Source organism: Peromyscus californicus, unplaced genomic scaffold, assembly GCF_007827085.1.
Source record: "Peromyscus californicus insignis strain IS unplaced genomic scaffold, ASM782708v3 Scaffold_6__1_contigs__length_162567912, whole genome shotgun sequence".
NCBI lineage: Eukaryota > Metazoa > Chordata > Mammalia > Rodentia > Cricetidae > Peromyscus > Peromyscus californicus.
Genome location: NW_026294584.1, coordinates 147,053,715 through 147,079,195, shown reverse-complemented (window position 1 = coordinate 147,079,195; position 25,481 = coordinate 147,053,715). Strand labels below are relative to the sequence as shown.

The window sequence follows — 25,481 nt, the reverse complement described above, 5'->3', positions numbered from 1 at the left end:
AAATGTTTTTAAGGCCGGGCGGTGGTGGCACACGCCTTTAATCCCAGCACTCGGGAGGCAGAGCCAGGCGGATCTCTGTGAGTTTGAGGCCAGCCTGGACTACAGAGTAAGATCCAGGACAGGCATCAAAACAACACAGAGAAACCCTGTCTCGAAAAAACAAAAACAACAAAAAAAATGTTTTTAAAATAAAATTTTTAGGCCAGGCAGTGGTGGTGTGTGCTTTTAATCGCAGCAGAGGCAGGTAGATCAAGGCCAGCCTGGTCTACAATGTGAGTTCGGACAGCCAGAGGTATTACACAGAGAAACCAAAAAGTTAAAAAAAAAAAAAAATTAATAATGAAATAATTTAAATATGGTAAGGTCAGGGTTTTTAAAAATTGGCCATTTTTAGCTAGAGGAAAAAATAGTTTTGAGGAAAATGTAGTATACAAAGGCAAGCTGAGCGGTATTGCCGGTGTCCTATGGATAGGAATAAACACAGAATTCAAAAGCATGAACATAATTCACTTTTCACATCTGTAAGTGAAACATGGAATTTAGAATAATGAACATCCTTGTCACCGACCCACCTTTTAAAACTATATTCTCTTCTTCAGATTGAGAAAGCATGGAGAAAATTTCCCACAATTCTAACCTCAACCTTCAGTTTATTCAAAGTTCCACCGAAATTAAAAAAAGAAAGAAAAGAAAAAAAGCAAAAAAGCAACAACAAAACCTGGAAACTCCCCACTCTCTGTTTCTGATCAGTCCCTCTTACTAATCATTCACATGATTATTTGTTCATTTCTTCCTTCATTAAATTTTTAATGAGCCCTTAGCAGATGCCAGGCTCTCTGGGGACACAGCAGAGAACAAGAGTGACCCAAGTCCCTGCTGTCATGGAATGGTGCTTACACTCAAGTGTGGAAGGCACACAATACACAAATAAATAAGCGTAATACGTCATGTTGTTGTGAGTGCCAAAAAAGACAAAAGGAGAAGTTGGGGGAGGGAGGGGGGAGAGAGAGAGAGAGAGGAATGACGGCCCATGCTGCTCCAACAGGAAAGGACTCTTCAATAAAATGGCATCTGAGTAGAGACCTGAATGGGGGAGGGCAGAGATCATGGAAGTTCCTGTGTTCCAGGTGGAGGAAATAGCAAATCTAAAGTCTCAGAGGTTCAGAATATCCTTGGGATGGATGGTTGAGGGACAACAAGAGAGCTAATAATCCAGACATGTAGTGATGGGGGCTGGGTGGTAGACGATGAGATCAAATAGGAAAGTAGAGGCTCGGATGATGTACAATTCATTATTCCTACTGAAGTCGGTCGTCTTTGAGCAGAGTTTTGATCTGACTTTGGCCAACTTCAGTTCCTTTGACTGTTGAGTGGGAAGTACTTCAAAGAGGTAAGAGAGACATAGGGAGACCAGCTAGAGGACCCTACGGTACCCTAGGTACGAAGGCTCAGCCCAGGGCGGTAGCTGTGGAGGTGGAGAGGCGGGGAAAGCTGATGGGATTTGCTAAAGCTTTGGAAACATCTGTGTATGACAGAGAGGAGACCATAATGATGAAGGTTTTGGCCAAAACCATGAAAGAAGCTGTTTGCTGAGCTGGGTTTGACTAAAGGAAGAACAAATTTTGCTTTAAACATATTAGGTTTGGGCCAAGCATAGTAGCATACACTTGGAATCCTAGCACTAGGGAGACAGAGGTAGGAGGATTGCTTCAAGTTAAAATTTTTTTAAATGTTAAATTTGAAATGTTTATGACATCCAGATGGAAGTTTGAATAGGCATTTGGTTGAATTCAGGAGAAAGATCTATGTTGGAAATATGAATTTGAAAATTTTGAGCACATAGGTGATATTAACATCATAGGTCTAGCTAGACCCACAGCATTTGGGAGGTGAAGGCAAGAGGGCCAGTAGTTCAAGATCATTTTCCATCCTCAGCTACATAGCAAGTTCAAGGCCAGCCTAGGCAAAGGAGACCTCGGTATTTTGTTCTGTTTTTAAAGAAGCTACAGGATGAAGTTAGACAGAGGGGTTAAAAAACCTAAGCAGTAAGCACTAGGCCACTACAACTTTTAGAAGTGACCCAGAAACCATATAAAAGTGTTTCTAGGCAGGAGAGAGCATTTGACCAAATGCAACTCATAGGTCAAGTCAAAGGAAGGGTGGGAACTCACACTTGTGTTCAGTTGACCTTGATAAGAATGTTGGAGCCGAGTGTAGTGGTGCATGATTTAATCCAAGCACTCTGGAGGCAGAGGCAGGAGGATCTCTGTGAGTCCCAGGACAGCCAGCCGGAGCTACACAGACCCTGCATCAAAATGAACTAACTAACTAGATAGAAAGAAAGAAGCGTGTTGAGAGAGTGGAAGATGTAGATGTGGAAGGCTGAAAAGAAAGCTGTGGATATGCCCATGTGGAAAACAACAGCAAAAACAACACAAAAGCTGAAGCAGATGATAGGCCTGATGTCATGAAGGCAGTTTGGGAGCAGGCCAGAGAGAAGCCAGCAGTGAGGTATGGCTGCTAGGAGAGCAAGAGTTTTAAAACGATGTCACATAGGGCTGAAGGGCAGCTTAGGGGAGGGCAGTGTGTTTAGTGTGCACAAGGCTCTGGGTTCCGTTCCTGGTACTGAAGAAAAGTGTCCCCCATACTGACTGCCTCTCTTCGGTTCCATTGATTGGTTTTATACTGCCACCTTCAACACGCCTTTAATCCCAGCACTCGGGAGGCAGAGCCAGGTGGATCTCTGTGAGTTCGAGGCCAGCCTGGTCTCCAAAGCAAGTTCCAGGAAAGGCACAAAGCTACACAGAGAAACCCTGTCTCGAAAAACCAAAAAAAAAAAAAACACAAGACTATATAGACCAGGCTGGCCTCATGCTTGATGTACAATTGAGGATGGTCTTCAATTCCTAATTCTCCTGCTTCTACTTCCAAAGGCTGAGATATATCACCATACCTAGCTTATTTTCTTAAATTTCAGAATACATTGCTGTACCAACAAATATCTTTACACTTTTTAGAAAGCTGAGTGTGGTGGCTAATGCCTGTGACCTTTAGAAGGCTAAGGCAGGGGGATTGCCATGAGTTAGAAATTAGTCTGGACTGGCTTAGGTGTTGTGTTAGTTAGGATTTCTATTGCTGAGGAGAGACATCATGACCACGACAACTCTTATAAAGAAAAACATTTAATTGGGGCGGCTCACTTATAGTTCAGAGGTTCAGTCCATCATCATCATGGTGGGACATGGTAGCATGCAGGCAGACATGGTGCTGGAGAAGGAGCTGCGAGTTCTACATCTTGATCTGCAGCCAACAGGAGTCTGTCCACACTAGGTGTAGCTTGAGCGTAGAAGACCTTAAAGCACACTCAACAGTGACACACTTCCTCCTTCAAGGCCACACCTACTCAAAGGCCACACCTCCTAATAATGCCACTCCCTATGAGCTTATGTGGGCCAATTACATTCAAACTATCACAGGTGTTAAAGACCCTGTTTCAAAAAAAGAATTGAAAATAAAAATTTTTTTTTTTTTGAGACAGGGTCCTATTTAGCCCTGGTTGACCTGAAACTCCCTGTGTAGGTGAGGCTGCCCTTTAACTCCTGGTCCTCCTGCTTCTACCTCCCAAATATTGGGATTGAAGGTATGTGAAGAAGGTTTCAAGCAGCTGTTTTTCTTAGCTAATCACAGCAGGATACTATCTTCTGAACCCACAAAAATAAAGTGTAAGTCATTATTACAGATTCTTATTATATGAAAAGGGCAGCAAGGTGGGTGTTTATGTTTTGTTTTTGGTTGTTGTTTCCAGTTATGTCTTACTATGTAGCCACAGATGGCCTGGAACTTGAAATGTAGCCTAGGCTGATCTGAAACACTTGGTCTTCCTCCTGAGTGCCAACATGCCTGGCTGTACTGATTTTTCACAAAAAGCCTTTACTAATGTTATGCTCACTGTTTCTGATCTTTCTATTTCAGTGGGTTGGATATCTCTAAGGCCAAATGCAATGTACAACTTTCTGCCTCTCCCTTAACTCAGAATTAGATTTTTTTTCTGACCTAGAATGTAACTCAGTTACTTCAGACTAACTTTCTTTGCCTTTCTTTACTGAAAAGGCAGAAATATCCAAAAGAGTCAGGCCCTCTGTGGCCAAAGGAGGACAGAAGACAGTAATAAGCTAGAATTTCCTACTCTGCCCTGAGCAGAACATCCTGGAAGCAGGAATATGATCGACTACGGCTCTGCTTAAACAGCATGGCATTGCTAGGCCAGAACCATCAGCTCCAATTCTGCAAATATTCCAAACAACAACTGTATTTGTAATCTACTTTCCTAACATACCTACAAGCATTTTAATCCTCAAGTCTAGAGAGATAGCTCAGTTGTTAGGAGCACTTCCTGTTCTTGCAGAGGACCTGGGTTCAATTCCCAACACCCACATAATAACTCACAACCATCCATAACTTCAGTTTCAAAGGATCCAATACCCTCTTCTGACCTCAGCAGGCATTAGTAATACACGTGATGCACAGACATACATGTGAGCAAAAACACTTATACACATAAAATAAATAAATCTAAAAAATTTTAAATAAAGTTTTAATCCTTAGAATTTTTGTTTATTATTATTATTAGTAGAAGTATTTTGGTTTGGTTTTTTGAGACGGGGTTTCTCTGTATAGCCCCAACTGTCCTGGAACTTGCTCTGTAGACCAGGCTGGGCTCAAACTCAAAGATCCTTTTGCCTCTGTCTCCTGAGTGCTGGGTTAAAGGTGTTCACCACCAGGCCTAGCTTAATCCTTAGAAATTTAACTGAACTCCAAACCTGCCAACATTCTACCTGCTAAACTTTTTCCCACAGTACAACATAATAATATGAATTTAACATTTAATTTATGATAGGGTGCTGGGGGATATCTTTCTCTACACTATTAATTGCCTGTATAGTCAGTATAACCCTTAAGAAGTACCTGGGCATGGTGGGACATGACTGTTACTCCAGCACTTGGGAGGCAGAGTCAGGAGAATCAAACTTTAAGGTCAACCTCAGCTACACAGCAAGTTCCAGGTTTGGGAAACATGCCCCCCACCCCCAAAAAAGGAAAAATTAAGTTAAAAGGTGACTTGTGAGCTGGGTGTACCCCTCACATATTTGTGCACACATCTATATATGTAAATATGCATGTACCACACACACATACAAAACCATCATCTCTCTCTCTCTCTATCTCTCTATCATCTATTTATTTAATGTGTATGAGTGTTTTGCCTGCATGTATGTCTGGCCTTCAGATCCCCTAAAACTGGAAGTGTGGATGGTTGTGAGCTGCCATCTTTCCAGCCTCCTATAATGGTCATTAGTACAGACTTTGCTCTCAAAAAGGAAAATGGTTACTAAGTAAGTCAACCTTACACTCCCAAAAATTAGAACTGAGGGGAATGGAGAGTTTACTCAGCAGTTAAGAGTGCTTATTCTTCTTGCAGAGAACCAAGTTCAATTTCCAGCACCTGCAAGGCAGCTCATAATCATCAGTAACTACAGTCCAGGGGATCTGATGTCCTCTTCTGACCTCCATGGGCACCTGACACAAACATTGTGCACTGACATACATGCAGGCGAAACACTCATACACAAAAAAATAATTAACAAAATAAATATGTAAAAATAGTTAGAACTGGAAGGTTCTTCGGTAGAATCAGAGATAACAGAGAGAAGAGGCCAAACAGACAGAGTGAAGTTGTACAAGGACCTGCAGTCACAGTGTACTGTAATGTTTAAACATGGACATCTATGACAAGGTGTCTGATCCCCCAAACTTCTAAGAAATCTTCTATTCCTGTTTCATGTGACCCTTATAGCTGGGATGGTGGTGGCGCACACCTTTAATCCCAGCACTAGGGAGGCAGAGGCAAGTGGATCTCTGAGAGTTTGGGGCCAGCCTGGTCTACATAGTGAATTCCAGGACAGCCAGAGTTACACAGAGAAACCCTGTCTCAAAAAACTCAAAACAGCCAGGCGGTGGTGGCGCACGCCTTTAATCCCAGCACTCGGGAGGCAGAGCCAGGCGGATCTCTGTGAGTTCGAGGCCAGCCTGGGCTACCAAGTGAGTTCCAGGAAAAGGTGCAAAGCTACACAGAGAAATCCTGTCTCGAAAAACCAAAAAAAAAAAAAAACCTCAAAACATTAAAATAATAATAAAAAAGCCACATGACCCTTGTAAATGTCCCTTAGACCAGTTTTTCATGTTTTAAGAACTTGGCAGTATGATTAACATTCCTGTGGCACACATGAACACACATTACACACGTTACCTGTGGTGACAAGTGAGACAGACCCTTTCGTCCAAAAGACATAGTTCAACCATATCTCATAGTCCTAGTCAGAGGTAGGTCTAAATTATGCTACAGACACTCTCCATGTGGTCAGAAGCAAGTCAGACTTAATACTCCATATCCAAGCCAAGCACACAGTTACCCGAGCCCAGCTGACACAGAGCAGTCACAGTTTGATTTGATCATTCTTTTGATGTATTCCGTTCTGTCCTTATGTATCTGTTGATAACCTACAACATGTCAGGTATTATGCTGGGTGCTGCAATCACAGACACAAAGAAGCTCCACAGACAAATGAGACTAGGTATCAGTGGGGAAGGCTCAGATACACCATAGAAAATCCAAAACAATGGGGCCAGTGAGGTGGCTCAGCTGGCAAAGACTCTTACTATCAACTTTGATGACCTGAGTTCAGTCCCTGGGACCCACATGGTAAAAGGATAGAAACAACTCCTCCAAGTTGTACTCTGACCTCTAATGGGTACAGTGATTTGACCAAATGTAACTTAAAAAAAAAGAAGAAACAAACAAATTACAGAAAATCTAATCTGTAATAAACACAGTTCTCATTTCTTAAATGGTAGATTCTCTTTGGCATTCAGATTTTTCTGACAGAACTCCTCTACCCACATACAGTCTATCAGTCATGATGAGGTTTGCGTCAGTATACTGTTTAGGCAAGCGAAAACACAAGGACAGAATTAAATCACAGCTCCTCAGTGCCTGGATCACTGGTATGTGGAACGGCCTAACGAGACGGTCAGGATTCATAATGACCAAATTCAATGTAACCACTATTCAACACAAGTGCATTTGACAGGACTTTAGTGTGATAGGATGTTTTAGACTTGAGTTATATATCCCTTAGTGACTTCTTTTCTTCCTTTGTTTTCTTTTGTTTGAGACAGTGTGTCAATATATGACACAGGCCGGCCTGGGAGTCACTGCAGGTATGCAAAGCTGGCCTCAAACTCCAGACCGTTCTGCTGGATTTGCAGGCCTGCCTTAGGTGATTACCAACAGAAGTAAACAGATGAAAAAATGTTAAAAAGAAAGTAAACGCATGTTCAAAATAAAGGACGAAAGGGAAGAGGAACCGAGTAAAGAGAAAGGGAGGTAAAGAAACAAGTCTTGACTCATCCCAGGGCTGAAGGGATGGTTCAGTGGCTAAGAGCACTTGCTACTCTTGTACAGGACCTGGGTTCATTTCCTAGCACCCACATGGTAGCTCACAACCGTCTGTAACTTCAGTTCTGGGGGATCTCTGCTGGCCTCCAAGGGTAACAGGCACACATGCATAAATGCATGCATGCCCAAACAGACATGCAGTACATGTGGGCAGAAAGTCATACACATAAAATAAAAATAAATGTCTTTAAAAAATATATATATATATATTTATATATGATTCATCAGTGTTTAGATCCAGATTTATCACAAGTCCGTGTTTACCATGGATATAGTCATAACTGCTTAAAATAAAATTTGAAAACTGCCATGTGCCTACTCTAACGTTCAGTCTGACTTTCTAACACTACTCATTCTGAGAGCTCTGCTGGACTCTGATAGGGTGTGGAGATGTGAGTCAAACCACCAGCTCTTGGGGTGGGAGTATATCTCAATGGTGGCGCATGTGCACAGAGTCCTCGGTTCAGCTGGCACAGTAATCCCAGTACTGGAGAAACTGGGGCAGGAGGATCACCACAAGTTCTAGACCAGTCAGGCTGCACAGTGTGTGCCATGATAGCCTGAGGCACAGAGTGCAGCCCCACCAGAAAAAAAAAAAAAAAAAAAAAAAAAAGACAAGACAGCATTGGGTTCCCCAGCACCAAAACAATAAAATCCTTTACTCATTTCATAACACTGAGTTATGTGGTAAAGCTGCAAAGTGTAAATGAAGGTGTGAAACCACTTTCTCCTGTGTATGTTGGGGTACAGACTGATCAAAAAAGCAATATCCAGTCAGACATTGTAACACACCCATGTGACTCCAGCTACTCTTCAGGCTGAGGTGGGATTTCAAGTTCAAGGCCTGCCTGGTCAACACTGGGAGAGCTTGTCTTTAAAAAAAAAAACAGACAAAACATGGGCATGATTCTCACATATGTAATCCTAGCACTAGGAAGGCCAAGGCAGGAAGATCACTGAGAATTTGAACCAGCCTGGGCTACACAATGAGTTCAAATCTAGCCTGAACTGTATAGTAAGACTTCAAGACAAAATAAGGCCAGGGAAGTACTTGCCTAGCATATGCAAGGCATGCATGCATACACACACACACACAGACACACACACACACACACACACACACACACACACACACACACACACAATTTTTTTAAAGCAAACTTTTGGATTTGGTTTTAAATTTTGATGAAACTGCATTTGTTTGCTTTAGTGTGAAACCAGTACTGGAGATTGAGCCCAGGACCTTGTACATTCTAGACAAATACTCTACCACTGAGCTATAGCCCCAGTCACAGTTTTGCTTTTTATTTTGACTCGGTGTTTCACAAAGTTGCCCAGGCTGGCCGTGAACTCTTTCTGTAGCTCAGGCAAGCTTTGAACTGCAATCATCCTGTCTCATTCTCCTATCTATTTGGGGCTGTAGGCCTATGACACTAGGTCTGGATGAAACTGCATTGTTTTTGTTTTCTTGAGAAATAATATCTATCGTTCTGTAGCCCAGGCTGGCTCAGACAGGCATACATCACTATACTTGGCCTGAAACTGTTGTCAATCCCAACAAATGCCCTTAAGGGCATGTATGTTCAAGGAAGCAGCACCTGTTCCTGGATTAAAGGCTCTAAGGCAGCATGTCTAACAGAAACAGGGACACAAGCAATTTGGGTTCCCTAATGGCCACATTTTTACAAAGTAAAAGTAAAATAGAAACAAATGAAATGTCACTTCAGCATGTAATGAATATACAATTTATCAAGACTTTGTTGCTATTGTTGAGACAAGATCTCAGTATGTAGCCCCGGCCTGCTTCAAATTTACTGCCCTCCTCCTGCTTCAGCCTCCCGGGTCCCAGAATTATAGATGACTCATCACACCCAGGTCCTCGACTTTTATATTTCCTTTTTCATACTGATTTCCTGAAATCTAGTATATTTTATGCTTACAATCCATCTTCATTTGGATCAGCACAGTTCAGTGCTCCATAGCCAGAGTGCTGGTCAATAACAGAGGGTATTTTTCTATCACAGTGGGCAGAAAACCTTAAAAGGCTATGCCAGTACTTCCAAATGCCAGTTGAGATTTCCTTGTGTACTTTTTACCACCACACTATTTTTAAGGTCCCTAGGTAAAATTTAAATGGACTGTTCCTAACTCTATACTTGTTATTTTTAGAGGCAGTTATTTATGACAGGGTCTCACAAATAATAAATAGCCCAGCCTGGCCTTGAACTCCTGATCTTCCTGCCTCTGCCTTCAAACTGCTGGGACAACAGGTGTGCACCACTATGATCAGCTTAAAATGTTACTTTAAAGAACGTTATTTTTCTGTGTATATACTTGTAGCTCAATATGGAAGTTTAACATATGATGGAGTTCTGAGTAATATAATACAAATGAATATCTATTAAGTCATATGGGGGAGAAACTGTCCTTACAAGAGAAACTTCAAGAGGAACGCTGGAAAGCTACCCACACTCCTTATCCCTTACGTATTTAGAAAGATTAAGTAGGCTGGCTCCTGTCTCAGCCTCCTGAGTGCTTGGATCAGAGGCGTATGCCACCATGCCCAGTGGCCTCTTTCCTTCTTTTTGGAACATTTCCTATTGAGAACATGTGTAGGGGTGTGACAACTACTTTGGGATAATGACAAAAGATTCTTTAACACAGCAGCGATAACAGAAGGGCATTCTTCTTATCAGAGATGTAAATTTATGAAGCCAACCATGCAGACACGGGGCAAAGGGAGGCAAGGGCAGAGCTCCCTATCAGAAGGTAGAGTGCGTCAGCAAGTTCCTCAATGGGCTTTGCCGAAACAGTAACAAACCAAACCGGCCCCTTCTTCCTGCCTTTCCCTCCTTTGTTGAAGGTTCTTTCCCCCCATCAGTTCCTTCTTTTTTTTAGACAGGGTCTCTCTGTATAGTTCGAGCTGTCCTGGAAATCGATATGCAGGACCAGGCTGGGCCTCAAACTCAGAGATTTTCCTGCCTCTGCTCTGGGATGCTGAGATTAAAGGCATGCACCCACCACACCCAGTCCATATCATTTCTTAAGGTATAACAAGTGTGTTGGATTACCCCCCCTCCAGTACTTAACAAGTACTTACTTAATGTAGAGCTAAACGTGACAGCAAAGATTAAAAAAAAAAAAAGTCCCCCACCACCCACCAGAAATATCAAAAATGTGTATTCACTCAAGATGTGTGCTGTGGGAAGTTCTGTATGGGCAAATGTGTTGCTAATTAGTAAATAAATAAAACACTGATTGGCCGTTGGCTAGGCAGGAAGTGTAGGCGGGGCAAGGAGGAGAATAAAGCTGGAAGTGGAAGGCTGAGTCAGAGAGACACTGCCAGCTGCCACGATGAGAAACAGCATGTGAAGATACCGGTAAGCCACGAGCCCCGTGGCAAGGTATAGATTAATAGAAATGGGTTAATTTAAGCTGTAAGAACAGTTAGTAAGAAGCCTGCCACGGCCATACAGTTTGTAAGCAAAATAAGCCTCTGTGTTTACTTGGTTGGGTTGAAAGGCTGTGGGACTGGCAGGTGAGAGTGAGAGATTTGTCCTAGACTGTGGGCCAGGCAGGAAACTCTACCTACAGATGTGGGCACAAAGGACAGCAGAGTTTTCAGTACTATACAGTGTCATAATCATAGGCAAATATGCTGTACTAGCTGGTTGTGTGTGTCCACTTGACACAAGCTAGAGTCACCAGAGAGGAAGGAACCTCAGTTAAGGAAATGCCTCCATGAGAGCCGGCTGTAAGGCATTTTCTCAATTATTGATCAATGGGAGAGGGCCCAGCCCATGGTGGGTGATGCCATCTCTGAGTTGATAGTCCTGGATTCTAAGAAAGCAGGCTGAGCAAGCCATGAGGAGCAAGTCAGTATGGAGTACTTCTCCATGGCCTCTGCATCAGCTCCTGCCTCCAGGTTCCAGCCCTGTTCTGACTTCCTCCAATGATGGACTGTGATAGAGAAGTGGTAAGCCAAATAAACCTTTTCCTCCCCAACTTGCTTTTTTTGGTCATGGTGTTTCTTTGAAGCAACAGAAAGTCTAACAAAGGCACAAGCCCAGAAAGTTGGTTGAAGAAATGGTACTCAGAAGTTTTTTAGTTACTGATTGTGAAAACTTTTAAGTATATTTTCTCAGTTACATAGGAGACTAAATGGGTGATCATTACTCTAGTTCACTTCCTTTTCTTCTCTCTTTTTTGGTTTTTTCAAGACAGGGTTTCTCTGTGTAGTCCTGGCTGTCCTGGCACCACTCTGTAGACCAGGCTGGCCTCAAACTCAGAGATCTGCCTGCCTCTGCCTCCCGAGTGCTGGGATTAAAGGAGTGAGCCACTACTTACAAGAGAGACATTTTGTTTGACCACTACCAGTCCTACACTAATTTTTTATCATATGTAGATGCCAGGGCTTTATCTACTCTTTGAGAGAGAGAGAGAGAGAGAGAGGAGAGAGGAGAGAGAGAGAGAGAGAGACAGAGAGAGAGACAGAGAGAGAGAGAGAGAGAGAGAGAGAGAGAGAGAGAGAGAGAGAGAGAGAGTGAGTTAGTTTTTAGTTTGTGTGTTTCCCTGCATGCATTTATATGCCTCACATGTAGTGCCCACAGAGGCCAGAAAAGGGCATTGGATCCCCTGGAGCTGCCAAGTGGGTACTAGGGACCTGACTCCAGTCTTCTTCAAGAGCAGTAAGTGCTCTTAACCACTGAGCCACCTCTCCCTGCCCTGAGTGTATGAACTCTTCTATCTAACTCTCATATAGAAATTCCATTAGAGACATATCATAATGTTCGAAACAGTCTTTTAGGGGGGGTTATGGTGGAACACTTCTATAGTCCCAGTACTTGGGAGAATGAGGCAGGAGGGTTCCAAGTTTGAAGCCATCCTGGGTTACACAGCAAGACCCTCTCTCAAAACAAAAACAAAAACAAAACACCCCCAAAACCAAAACAACAACAAAAAACCCAATAAATTACCATTACAATCTGTTCTTTTGTGATCGCTGTCAGTCTTGACAAAGTAAGCCCTCTTTTTGAGTTAATCATAAATATGAACAAGAAATTCATACACCTTTTCTATATTTTTTCTTTTATGAAGAAAATGTCAGTTCAACATAGGCTTAGAAAACTGGTTATTATCTTACCTCTAAGTAAAGCTATTGTTCCTGTAGATAATAGAGAATGTTGAAGTAAGTTCCCACCTGTATCTGTTTTTAAGATAGGGTCTCTTGTAGCCCAAGGTGGCCTGGAACTCAGTGTGTAGGTGGGGATGACCTTGAATTTCTGGTCCTGCCTCTACAGCTGGGAATGCGCAGACATGTGCCACCAGGCCCCATTTCATTCAGCTCTGGATGATGCCTGTGGCTTTTGTGCAAGGAGCCTACCAACTACAGACCCCAGCAATCTATATCATCCCTCCTACCAACTACAGACCCCAGCAATCTATATCACCCCCTCCTACCAACTACAGACCCCAGCAATCTATATCACCCCTCCTACCAACTACAGACCCCAGCAATCTATATCATCCCTCCTACCAACTACAGACCCCAGCAATCTATATCACCCCTCCTACCAACTACAGACCCCAGCAATCTATATCACCCCTCCTACCAACTACAGACCCCAGCAATCTATATTACCCCTCTTTTTTTTTTTTTTTGCCATGTACCACCATACCCAATGGTACAGAAAAACTGTTTAAAATACTATACTTAATCTAACTATTATATTGAACACGAAGAAAATCCAAAGGCTAGCTTTTGAGATGATGGCTTCTCTCTGTGACTGGTTTTGGGGAGCACGAAAAGCCTTGAAAAATCTGGCCCTGTTTGTTCACATACATACATTTTCCTCTTTTTTACTGATTGAAATGTCACTTTTCTAGTAGCAAATGTTACAAATTTAAAGTCCTCAAATTCACCAGTCAGAAAATAACTAGGGTCTAATAAAATTGTCAAAACACCAATTGTTTTTAAACCAAGAAAAATACCCAGGCTTAGCTTATTTATGGTTTTTGAGCATACTGGAATATATCAATAGAAACTCTTTCACAAAACTTAAAAAAAAAATCACTTTGCCTCTACTTGCAAATGGATAATCATACCTAAAATAATCTAAATCAAATGTGCTTATCAGATCGTACTTTATAAGCATTGTCGAGTCCACTTGAAGCGAACTTTGAATGGACATTCAAACTCTTAAAAACCAGCATTTAGGCTTCTGCTTTATCTGGCAACTGCTTCTAGTGTCAGCTCTTTCTAGTTTCAAAATTTGCATGGCTGCCTTTCTGAGTTTGCTTCAAGAATCAGTCTTAAACCATGCAGGAATTGCTCGAACACGGCGGCCTCAGGGTCAGCCTGATTTGCATCTTTGCCATAGCAAAGTCCATCCTTTATTAGGTGACAGCGCTGCCAGCCTTCGCGCTCACGTTCCGCTGCTCACTTTGGCGGAGGTGGAGTGCCCAGCATCTGGGCCATGTGTGCTCTTGCCTCTGACACGACACCCGACTTCTGGGCGTTGTTGTTTTCATTTCAGCCCTCCGAGCTCTCAAGCGCACACAGCGCCGTCCTACACCTCCGCTCCTCGCTCCCTAGTCCCGGGACAAGCAGGCGCCGTTTTCCCGGAGAGCCAGCGAGCCACGTCACCCGCGCAGGCGCAGGAGCGGGCTCACGCCGGCGGGAAGGGGCCTGCGCTCGGCCCGCGGTAAACAAGCACTGCGCATGCGCCGTGGGCCAAGGTTTTTGTCTTTTGTTTTGCATAGTAGGAAAAAAGGGGGTGGGGGTGGGGACGCCCAACAAACCCTTGCATTCTAAGACGACAAACTATCTGGCTCTTGTTCTTTCACTCGGTTTCTGAGGTACCAGCTCCGCGACCATGGGAGAACCGTCGGCCCGGAGCCGCCTGGGACAGCGCTGAGGCTGAAAGGAAGAAAAGACAATTTTCTTTTTTTTTTCCAGAAAGGAGAGGTGGTGGGCGGGCCCTACAACGCCACATAAAAAACTCCTCAGCGCTGGCCTTTCCCCAAACAACGCGAGATCCTGTGCCAGGACGTGACTCCACGCACCCCCGCCCCCTCTCCGTGTTAAGTGCGCATGCGTATGGCTTTTTGGCGCGCAAACGAGGTTCAAAACTTCCTGCTTGGTCACAGGTGGCTGAATTCGGCCCCTGAGGAATGTCTTGGCGGCGTTCAAGCCACAGCATCACGTTCTTAGGGATTTTCGTTCGAAATCCCACTTGAATGCAAACGCGTCCCCCTCTTTTCTCTTCGTATGTGGGTCATGAGTTCCTGAGAGGGTTCAGCGAGTCCAATAGCCAGAGTGGGAGTGGCGAGCCCGTCACGGTTTTAAAATAAAATGTGGAGTTTTAGTTGCGTAGAGTGGTAACTCTGCGAGCCGCATAAAAGGACAAACCCGAGGGACGAAAGGATTTTTTTTTCCTTGAAGATCTTGAGAGGCTGTGAATGTGGACCGAGGTAATACAGTGGGATGAAGGTGGAAGATTTTAAAGACGAACGAGGTACATGAAGACAGTACCACATGCTTGAGAGATGAGGCTAGAATTAACTATAGGGAGTAGAGGAAGCTTAGCCCCAAAAGTCTCTGCATATTTATAAACAAGAAGGCAGAAATGCCTTTTGGTCTGTGACAGCAGAGAGTGGAATGGAAGTGCCTGACTGAACGGACGGAGACGTTTCTACAGGAGTTATGAGCAAGAGCTGAGGTAGGGGCTGGGTAAAACGTAGTAATCTTGAGTCTAGAGTGTTGGGAGTGTGGAGGGGTCTCACTGATCGGGCCTCTTTTCTCTCTCAGGGCACATGGAACACCTGCACAAACACAGGATTTTTGCCCTACAACCTCTCAAAGGTACCATCCAACACCTGAAGTATCCTCTTACCAGTAGAATCCCCTCACCTTTCAGCCAGAATGAACTTTAGCTTACAGGTTATTCAATGTGTCACTGGCTCATTACAAGACTGCGTACTCCTAGTCTGTACCCTCTTGGTTCTGTAAATCTTGGTTGGAATCCATCTTAATATCGGGAGCAGTGCTGTAGAACACAGTATTCAGCCATTGCTCATTATCCCCCAGGGATTGTTTCCAGACCTTGCACGAATACTGAAATCCATGATGCTCAAGTGTCCTGTGTAATAAGGTGTACTATTTGCATATAACCTGTGTACATCTTCCTGTAAACAGTCTCTAGATTACTTGTGATATGTAAATCAATGTAAATACTATGTAAATAGCTCCAGTACTATTTTGTGTAGGGAGTAATGGCAAGAAAAGCATTCACTACAGATGCAAATTTTCTTCTCAATATTTTTTTGCATTTGGCTGAATCTGAGGATGTGAAACCCATTTATGTTGGGGGCTGACTTCTCTCCCTTTCTGTGTGAAAGAGTCATCTCCCTGTATTGATCACGACTGGCTAAATGGGCTCAAAATCTAGGCTCAGGCAGTCCTCTGGCCTCAGCTTCCCTAATAACTGATACTGCAGGTGTGTGCTGGGAACAGTTCTGAATATATTTTAATCCTTTGTGTGCTCTATACAGTAAACCTAGGAAGACTGTTGGGGCCCCTAGTGAGGCCAACAAAAGAGTAGCTGATAGATGAGCAATATAGCTTCCTTCATCTAAGAAAACAAAAAATGGAATGCCTTAGGATTAAAGCTGGCAATGATGGAGAAAGATCTAGTTATTAACATATAGAGGAAAATGCTGGAAACCAGGTATAGCGTCATACACCTACTACTCAAGGAGGCAGGAGGATTGCTTGAACCTAGTTGGGAAACAGCCTGGGAGATGGATGGAGAGAGGAAGGAATGAGGGAAGAAAGGGCCAGACATGTAGACCCTGCCAGGAAGTTCTCCCTAGAGCACTGTATTTTGACACTGTATTCTGTCCTGTAGGCTGTATGTGCTGAATTCACAGGAAAAAGTTATGATACAATAGAATAGGATTTGGCTATGGATCGGGGTCATCCACCATCTAAGTGTAATATCAGAAACTGCTTAGAATTGGGGATCCAAAACCTGAGGCTAGACTCTTAGATCTGCCAATCATGCCACATGACAGCTCAGAGGCTTACTTGCCCTGTTTATAAAAGGGCAAGACAATAAGGATAAGAGTATCTTTTAAAAAAATTATTTGATTGTACCAGTGTGAGTGTTTTGCCTGCACTATATGTTTGTGTACCACTTGTGTTCCTCATGCCCTCAGAGGCCAGAAGAGGACATCTGATCCCCTGAGACTGAAGTTACAGATGGTTGTGAGCCTCCATGTGGATGCTAGGAATTGAAACTGAGTCCTTTGGAAGAGCAGCCAGCGCTCTTAACTACTGAGACGTTTTTCCATCTCTCCAAACTTTTCTTCAAGAATTAGTATAATGGCAAAATGTGTTAACAGCATAGAACTTAGCATATCATATAGGATCAGTAAGGGAGAGTTTCTTTCTTATGCAGCATTTATGCTTGCCACCTACCCACTGAATTGTGGGTGCTGCGTGGAGCATAAGTCTGTCTGTAATGGAAAGCCTTAAGGACAGGTCCTTTCTCTTGCTTGCACATTAGAATTACCTGGGGAGCTCTGAAGATTCTAATGCCTGGCTTTACCCCAGATCAGTTAAATCAGAATGTCTGGGAGTGGTGCTCCCAGACACCAGTAGTTTTTTCTATTTTAAGACTTTTAGATTTATGTGTGTGTGTGTGTGTGTGTGTGTGTGTGTGTGTGTGTGTGTGCGCACACACACGTGTGTGAGAGAGTATGTGCATGCCGCAGCTTGTGTGTAGAGGCCAGAGAACAACTTGGCAGAAGTTGGCTTTCCCAACATCATTTGGGTCCCAGGTTTCAAACTCGAGTCCTTGGGTTTGAGAGCAAACTTGTACCAGCTGAGCCATTTCAGTGGCTCAACATCAGTACCTTTTAGTTTATCTTTATCATTGTTGGTCAGTGTCAGTATATGATGTATGCGGATGCTTTTGCCACAGTGCGCATGTGTAGGTGAGAGGGGCAACTCTGGAGTCCCTTCTCTCCTTCTGTTCTCTAGTTTCCAGGGATGGAATTCAGCTCCTTAGGCTTGCTTTGTGGGGCAGCAAGCACTCTTACCTGCTGACTCATCTCTTTGGCCCATCAGGGTTTGTTTTGTTTTGTTTTTTTTTTAGACCAGGCTGGCCTCAAACGCACAGAGATTCTCTTGCCAAGTGCTGGGATCTGGTGTGCATGTCCACTGCCATGCCCAGCCTCCATTAGTATTTTTCTTTTTTAAAGCTGTTTTTTCAATTTTTATTTTTGTTATTAAAGGTTGAGAACCACTGCTTAAAGAGATCCCTCTAGAAAATGAAGAAAACGAGACTGGTGGCTTAAGACCTGCTGATCTGCATAGTTAGACATTCGAAGATGAGTTGGGCACAGTGAGGTCTATTGTGGAGAGAAGGCACTTCAATCGCATGCTAACGCATGCTAACGTGGGAGCAGTTAGTGTTGTCATGACTATGGATGCCAGGAACATACTGAATTTGCTCTATGGGAGACTTTGAACCTCCCAAGCTGGCCCTTTGATCTAGCCACAGGCAACACAAAAGATGGCTTGGCTTCCCTGCCACCTGGAGCTGCTCTGCTCCATTGATTGGGGAAGGCATGATTAAAGTGTTTGCAACCCGGGTGGTCTCTCCTGTGAGGACAGGTGGGAATGCCTTCTTAGCAGGCATCGATAATGAGGCCTTTCCATAAGCCTATCAGAGGGATGAGGTGGATCTGACCACACCAACGGTTTTGTTGTTACTGACAGATGAGAAAAGTAAGCTTTAAGCCTATCTTTATAGCCTTCCTCAGTGAAACCAAGATCACTTGGGGATGGGAAATGTCTGGGAGAGAAATTTTCTCTCTTTTTTTTGCGGGGCGGGGTGGTGGTGGTGGTGGTGGTGGTGGTGGTGTTGGTAGTGGTGGTGTTCTTAACCCCTGAATCATCTCTGCAACCAGGACACTATCATGGAGTAGGTCCCGTTTTTTACGGAATCAGGCATATATGTGAAAGATAGTTCTACGACAGACAGGCATGCAGGAGAGATTAGTGTCTGGCTCAGGTAGTTCTTTTGTAAACTTGAATTAATTTATTATTGGTGTGTGTGTGTGTGTGTGTGAATGTGATGTGTGTGTGGGCTTGTGCCTGCCAAAGCATGAGTGTGGGGTTCAGGGACAACTTTCTAGAGTCAATTTTCTCTGTCACCTGTATGTAGGTTCCAGAGATCAAACTCAGGTTGCCAGGCTTCTCCGGCACCTTACTCATTGAGCCATCTCACCACCCCAGATGATTTTTATGAGTTTGAGTTAGCCGGTTCATGACTGATTTTTCACCTGCTGGAGATCACCAGTGCTTTTGCATAGAGGGAAAACAAGAAAAAAGATAGGCCCAGCTGGAAAAAAAATGTGGTAGGAGGTTTGGGTTTATAGCCTAGAGGTAGGACACATGCTTAGTGTTGGGGGTTAGGAGGCAAGAGTCCAGAGCCTGCGGAGGTACAGTCACTAGACGCCTGAGGTGGCTGAAGAGCAGGTTCTGCAGAAGTGCGTAGTGGAATGGGATAGAAAGATAGGAGATGGGGTGAAGGGAAGCAGATCAAAAGTCACAAAAACCTCAGGGGGCGCTGGGATGATGGAGCTCAGTTGGTAGGGTGCATGACTAGCATGCATGAAGCTATAGGTTTAGTCCCCATAGTTGGTGATGCATACTGCCATTCCAGGATGCATAGGGAACCCTTCAGACTAGCCCGGGCTACATGAGACCCTGTCTCAAAAACCAAATGCAAACAAAGACGGAATATTTCAATTAGTAGTGTCTTTTTAAGTAAAAATATCCAGGAAAAATAATGGGACTACCCAAGTTTTAATTCAGGGATAAAAGGATCAACATATACAAGATGTTTTTAAAGGAACAGAGAAAAATAAAAATTAATTTCCCTTAGGGTAATACCAAATTCACATTTATTTAATATGCCAGAAGCACCTAGCTGGCTTTAAAAATTTTTTAATTTTGTGGGGCTGGAGAGATGACTTAGAAGTTAAGAGCCCTGGAGGACCTGGGTTGGATTCCCAGCACCCACATGGTGGTTCACAATTGTTTGTAACTCAAGTTCCAGAGGATCTGAAACCACCTTCTGGCCTCCTTGGGTACTAGGTGTGTGTACATGGTGCACAGACACACGTGCAGATATAATACTTTTAAATAAAACAAATTTTAAGAAATCTTAATTTTCTTTTTAATCTTGAAGGTGTAAAGATTGATTGATGAGGATCCTCCCTACTATAGTCTTTGAACAAGATGCAATATATTATAAACATGGTAGCTCTGATTCTAGCACTTGGGAGGTAGAGCAGGAAGATCAGCTGTTCAAGGTCACCTAAAGTGACATGGGCAAGCTCCAAGCCAGCCTGGGGCATATGAGACCCTGTCTCAAAAAATTACAAGGACAACAACCCCTATAACCAAACAATTGAAATGCAATGAATTCATCCACAGAAGTAATATGTGTGAAAATTAAAGTAGTATATGGTAAAAAGGAAGCTGTGTCTGGGAGTGTGACTTGCTATGAAGTGAATGCTTGCCATGCCCGAGGCCCTGGTGCGGTCCTCAGCACCACAGATTAAAGACGACAGACGTGAGTAACTGAACTTGGAGGGTCCTGTCTGGGGTCTTCACCTGCTCTGTGACTGGACACCTGACCAAAGCACTCTAAGAAAGGAGGTTGGTGTTATTTCGGCTCAAGGTCTATCCGAGCTTAGCATGGAGAGGAAGGCATGTGGTGTGAGCTGCACGGCATCTCCATTCAGGAAGCAGAGAGATGAGTATTGGTGCTCAGCTTTCTCCATCTCTTTCTTTATTCATTTCAAGATCCCAGCCATGGGCTGAAGAGCCCAGGGTAGGTCTTCCCTCCTCAGTTAAACCACTGGGAACACCTTCACAGATAAACTCGAAAGATGTGCCTCACTAATGCTGCGTGCTCGTTCGCACGTGTGTGGGGGTGGGTGGGGGGTGGGGGGGGTGATGCACGTATTGGACGTCCACCTTATTCTTTGAGATAGAATCTCTCACTGAACTTTGAGCACACTAGTTTAGCTGGGCTGGCTGGCCAGTGAGGTCCAGGGACCCTGCCTCCCCAGCACTGGGATTACAGGTTCTTGCTTCTGTGTCCCGTTTTTCCATGAGTGCTAGGGATCTGAACTTTGGCCCTCGTGTTGTAGGGCCATATCGTTTTACCCACTGAGCCATCTCCGCAGCCCCTGAGGGGTTTCTTAGACCAATCATGCTGCCAGTTAACCGTGATAGGGGGGGAAGTGGGTGAGATATGGAACCAAGGGGAAGATATTTTCTTTGCTAACCTGGCAGCGTTCCCAGGAGTGGGGCTGGGACACCAACCCAGCCATAAAACCTTCAACCCACACCTGTCCTGCCTGCAAGATGTGCTGGGACAATGGTGGCTTGGAGCTAGTGAGAGTGACCAACTAATGATGGTCTAACTTGAGGCCCAAGCCACGAGACTGAGCCCATGCCTGACACTGCCTGAAAGAAAAAAGTCAGTGATATCTATTGATATTTCTGCTATACTCATAGATCAGTGCCTGGCCCAGTTCATCATCAGAGAGGCTTCCTCCAGCAGCTGATAGGAGCAGATGCAGAGACCCACACCCAGATATGCTTGGGGAACCCTGCAGAAGAGGGGGAGGAAGGATTGTAGGAGCCAGAGGGTTCAAGGACATCAGAAGAACCTGTCCCACAGACAGGGACTAAAGTGACAACCACAGAGCCTGCATGGGCCTGCACTATGTCCTTTGCATATGTGGTTGTTTAGCTTGGGGTGTTTGTGGGACTTCTAACAGTGGGAGAGGGCAGTGTTTCTGACTCTTCCCTGCTCCTGGTACCCTTTGTCTTTTACTGGGTTGCCTAGTCCTCAGCCTTGATATGAGGGTTTGTGCCTAGTCTTATTGCATTTTGTTATGCCGTTCAGTTGATATTACTGGGAAGCCTGGTCTTTTCTGAAGGGAAACAGAGGAGCAGTGGATCTGAGGTGGGGGAGAATGGTAGGGGTAGAGGGAGGGGAGGTTGTGGTTGGCTCAGATGTATTGTATGAGAAAAGAATTAAAAAAAAGAGAAAAGAAAAAACAATAGTTTGAGAGACTAGTCTGTTTTTACAGTAGACAAGACAGAAACTGTCAAGCCTAAACCATGGAGGCATAACACAGAGAACTTAAAAAAGGAAAACATTTTAATGACTTTTCCAGGGACAATTGGGTAGTGGTTTTCTTTCAGTTAATGTTTGAAGCAATTGGGAAGATGCTTTTTATTTTAAAATTGATTGCACTTACTGTGTCTGTGTGTATCTTTGTATACACATACACACGAGGTGTGTGTGTGTGTGTGTAGGTCAGAGGACAACTTACAGAAGTCATTTCTCTTCTTCCACATGGGCCCTGGGCTCGAACTCAGGCAGTTGAGCTTGGTGGCAAGTACCTTTACCAGCCATCCTGCTCCTTTCTCTTAATACGATTAGTTACCCAGTTATTTAAGCCATTCGCTTATCTTGTTTGGTTCTCAAGAGGTTTTTATAAGTTCAAAGAATATAACCCTTGGAGGTTTTGAGGTTACAGTGGGTGAGTTTAGTATTTTGTTTTGTTTTGAATGATAAAGCCTTGTTATGGTAGCCCAGGCTGGCCTTAACCATAAGCTCTTTCTGCTTCCAAGTGCTGAGATAACAGACCCCAGCCACCATTGATGATGGTGGGTTTTGTTCGTTTGATTTGAGACAGAATCTTGTTGTAGTCAGGCTGGCTTGGACTGGTTATCTTCCTGCTACCTAAAATGCTGGTATAGGTTGGTTGTTCTTGGTGCTGTTATAAGTACTGACCAGCCTCCTGACCGGCCAAACACACCTAGAGCCTAGCTCAGTGGCACATGATTGTAATCTCAACAATTTAGAAGACTGAGACAGGAGGATGATGAGTTTGAGGACAACCTAACTCAAACAAAACTAAACAAGTAGATAATACATATCCAGCTTATTTAGGCAATTTTAAATGTGGCAAATGTTAAAATTAAGAACTGAATTTCTAACTGCGGATAGGGGCACTGGGAGACAAGGGCAGAAGGACCATGAATGGAGGCTAGCTTGAACTATATAGCAAGAGTATTCTGAGTCTTATGTGGAAAAGAATGAACATGGTCCTTTTCATAAAATAAAAGTAGAAAATACAGGACTGGGGGATGACTTGGTCAGTAAAAGTGCTCGAGGACCTGAGTTTGGATCTCTAGCACCCAGGTCAAAAGCTGGAGCTGGCTGACTTGCCAGCCTAGCCACATCAGTGAGTTCCAGGTTTAGTGAGAAAGAGACCCTGTCTCAGAAAATAGTGAGGAGCGTGATTGAGGAGAGATTCAATGTTAACCACTGGTCCCCACACAGATGTGTATGTGTGCATGCATGCTTACACACACACACACACACACACACACACACACACACACACATACACACACACAAAGAGAGAGAGAGGGAGAGACACACAGAGAGAAATACACCTTTAGCTGTGGATATTAAGCCAGGAAGGAGCTAATCAATCTCAATTTCTTTCTCTTTCTCTCTCTCTCTCTCTCTCTCTCTCTCTCTCTCTCTCTCTCTCACTCATTTTATATTGTTTTTCAAGACAGGGTTTCCCTGTGAAGCAGTCCTGCCTGTCCTGGAACTCACTCTGTAGACCATGCTGGCCTTGAACTCATAGAGATCCACCTGCCTCTGCCTCCTGAGTGCTGGGATTAAAGTCGTGCATCAGCATGGCCCAGCTGTCTCTCTTATTTCAAAGTCTGCATTTTCACATCTTGCAAATCAGCATTTCTTCTCCCAAACAATAATATTTGGAGTGCCTTGGTTTGTATTCTCAGTGAGAAATACTAAGTTATATGTCAGCCTATGAAACAAGAATATAGCTACACATTTACATTTACTTCTTTTAAAAATTTTTTTTTTTTAATTTTACATGTACGACTGCCCAAATGTATGTATGTGCACCATGTCTGTCTAGTGCCTGTGGAGGCCAGAAGACAGCGTCATAATCCACTGGAATTGGAGTTACAGGCCTTTGTGAGCCACCTTGTAGGTGCTAGGAATTGAACCTGGGTCCCCTGGAAAAGCAGCAAGTATCTCCCCAGATATTTATTTCTTAGAGAGAGGGAAGAGAGAGGCGGGGGGGGGGGGGAGAGAGAGAGAGAGAGAGAGAGAGAGAGAGAGAGAGAGAGGGAGGGAGGGAGGAAGAGGAAGAGGAAGAGAAAGAACAAGAACACTATGGCTATGGCTACGGCACATTTGGAGGTCATGGGACAACTATCTGATATTTTTTCTGCATGTTGGTCCTGGGAATGAACTTGAGTTGTCAGGAAGGGCCTGTACACCCTGAGCTATCTTGCCAGCCAGAGTATATATAGCTACTTTAAATTCCTAATTTGGGGTAATCCATATGCCCTCCAATTATTACCTGAATTTATGTTTTAAAATTAATTTAGCGATCTGTATTCAAATTATCTTTTTATTTTTCCTGTAAAATGGCAAAGCATTTGCAAGCTGGTTCTCGTGGTCAACATACAGTTGTGTTCCTTACATGTCTCTGCAATGGACTCTTAGGAATCACAGAAGTGGCTTCCAAAAGGCAGACACGTAATCTCATAGAGAAATGCCTTTTTGTGTGCTTCCACCGCCCTGTGGAAACAGTCCTCAAATACTCTACACAGCTGGCATCTCAGTTCAGTCCAAATAGTTTTAAGGAAAGAAGCAAGGGAGGATGGGAGGGCTTACTGTCTTAGTGTAAATGTGGGTTCTTAGAATTCTGGCAGTATGTAGGGCCACAGCAGTCCAGTCAGGAAGAAGTCCACAAGGTAGATTTGGTTCTGCCAATGCTAACCAAAAGCTCTCTTCAACAATTCAGTTCTTTTTCCCCTTTCTTTAGTTGGCAGGGTCCCATGGTGACGGGTTTTGAAAGCAATAGTCCCCTTCAGCAGTTACCTAGCACCATGGCAACCAGGACGTCAGCAAAGCAGGATAGACCCACACAAAATAGCTGCAGCCAGGCTTCTCTCCTGCCTCCAGTTCAACTCAGCCTGAGGCCCACTGGTGGAGCTAAAACCATCTAGGCTTGTACACCCCAACATTCCTGTGTGTTGATGTGGATTTTCCCATAAGTAGAGATGTAGGAACATATATATATATAGTAAACTATATCTTGAAATTCCCCCCACCAAAACAAAACAAAACAAAACCCCCAAAGAGTATGTTTAAGGGATAAGAGGCAGAGGTGAATTGCAGGCTAGGGGCTAGAAAGCTGATGTAGATTTAGTGAAATTATTTGTTCTCCTAAGTAAAGTAAGTTGACAGTAGAGGAAGTCAGAGCCCCACATACATGGTGTGATTTGTATTTAAATATAAGACTTCGGGGCAAAGCTTTAAAAATGTTTTTGTTTACCTGCAGTAGACAAATGACTTTAAGGAGTGCCGAAGGGAGGGTAATGCTGTCCGTGGTGCTGAACACGCCATCGCCCAGATGTGCTTCAAGGGTGCCCTCAAGATAGACTAAGGAACACATAGCCCCATCGGATGCTGTTAATAGAAAGAGAATGAGGAATTGGAGAGAAAGCATAATTTTCTTCCTTTGTGAAAGCAACTCTGAAAGCTCAGGATAAAATTACCTGATGGGAAAAAAGCAGCGAGCAAGGCTGGAGGTCTGCGGCTGATCTGCCCTTTTCACATGGAGATTTTCTGATCAGAGCCAATCAGGTCAGAGATTTCTGCTGCTTTGCTCCTGAAAAGAGAAGTGGGGGAAGGGAGAGAGACGATGGCCACATTTCCCCCCAAACCACATGATCCATTTCCCATGTGACACATTCCAGAGCCTTGGAAAGGAGAAGGAGGGGCCCCGTGAGTGGGGCTGGGGGTGG

The 25,481-nt window shown here is 43.9% G+C and overlaps 1 protein-coding gene across 1 annotated transcript in view; it reads right to left on the bottom strand.

Moving 5' to 3' along the window:
- The window catches only part of Cdkn1b (cyclin dependent kinase inhibitor 1B), a 37,437-nt gene extending 12,088 nt beyond the window's left edge, over positions 1 to 25,349 (bottom strand). The window contains exons 1-2 of the mRNA XM_052719456.1: positions 25,233 to 25,349; positions 25,010 to 25,143 (exon numbers count right to left, since the gene is read on the bottom strand). Coding sequence (XP_052575416.1) covers positions 25,010 to 25,080 — 71 coding nt within the window. The 5' untranslated portion in view covers positions 25,081 to 25,143; positions 25,233 to 25,349. The remainder of the gene's footprint in view (positions 1 to 25,009; positions 25,144 to 25,232) is intronic.
- Positions 25,350 to 25,481: the final 132 nt, after the last annotated feature.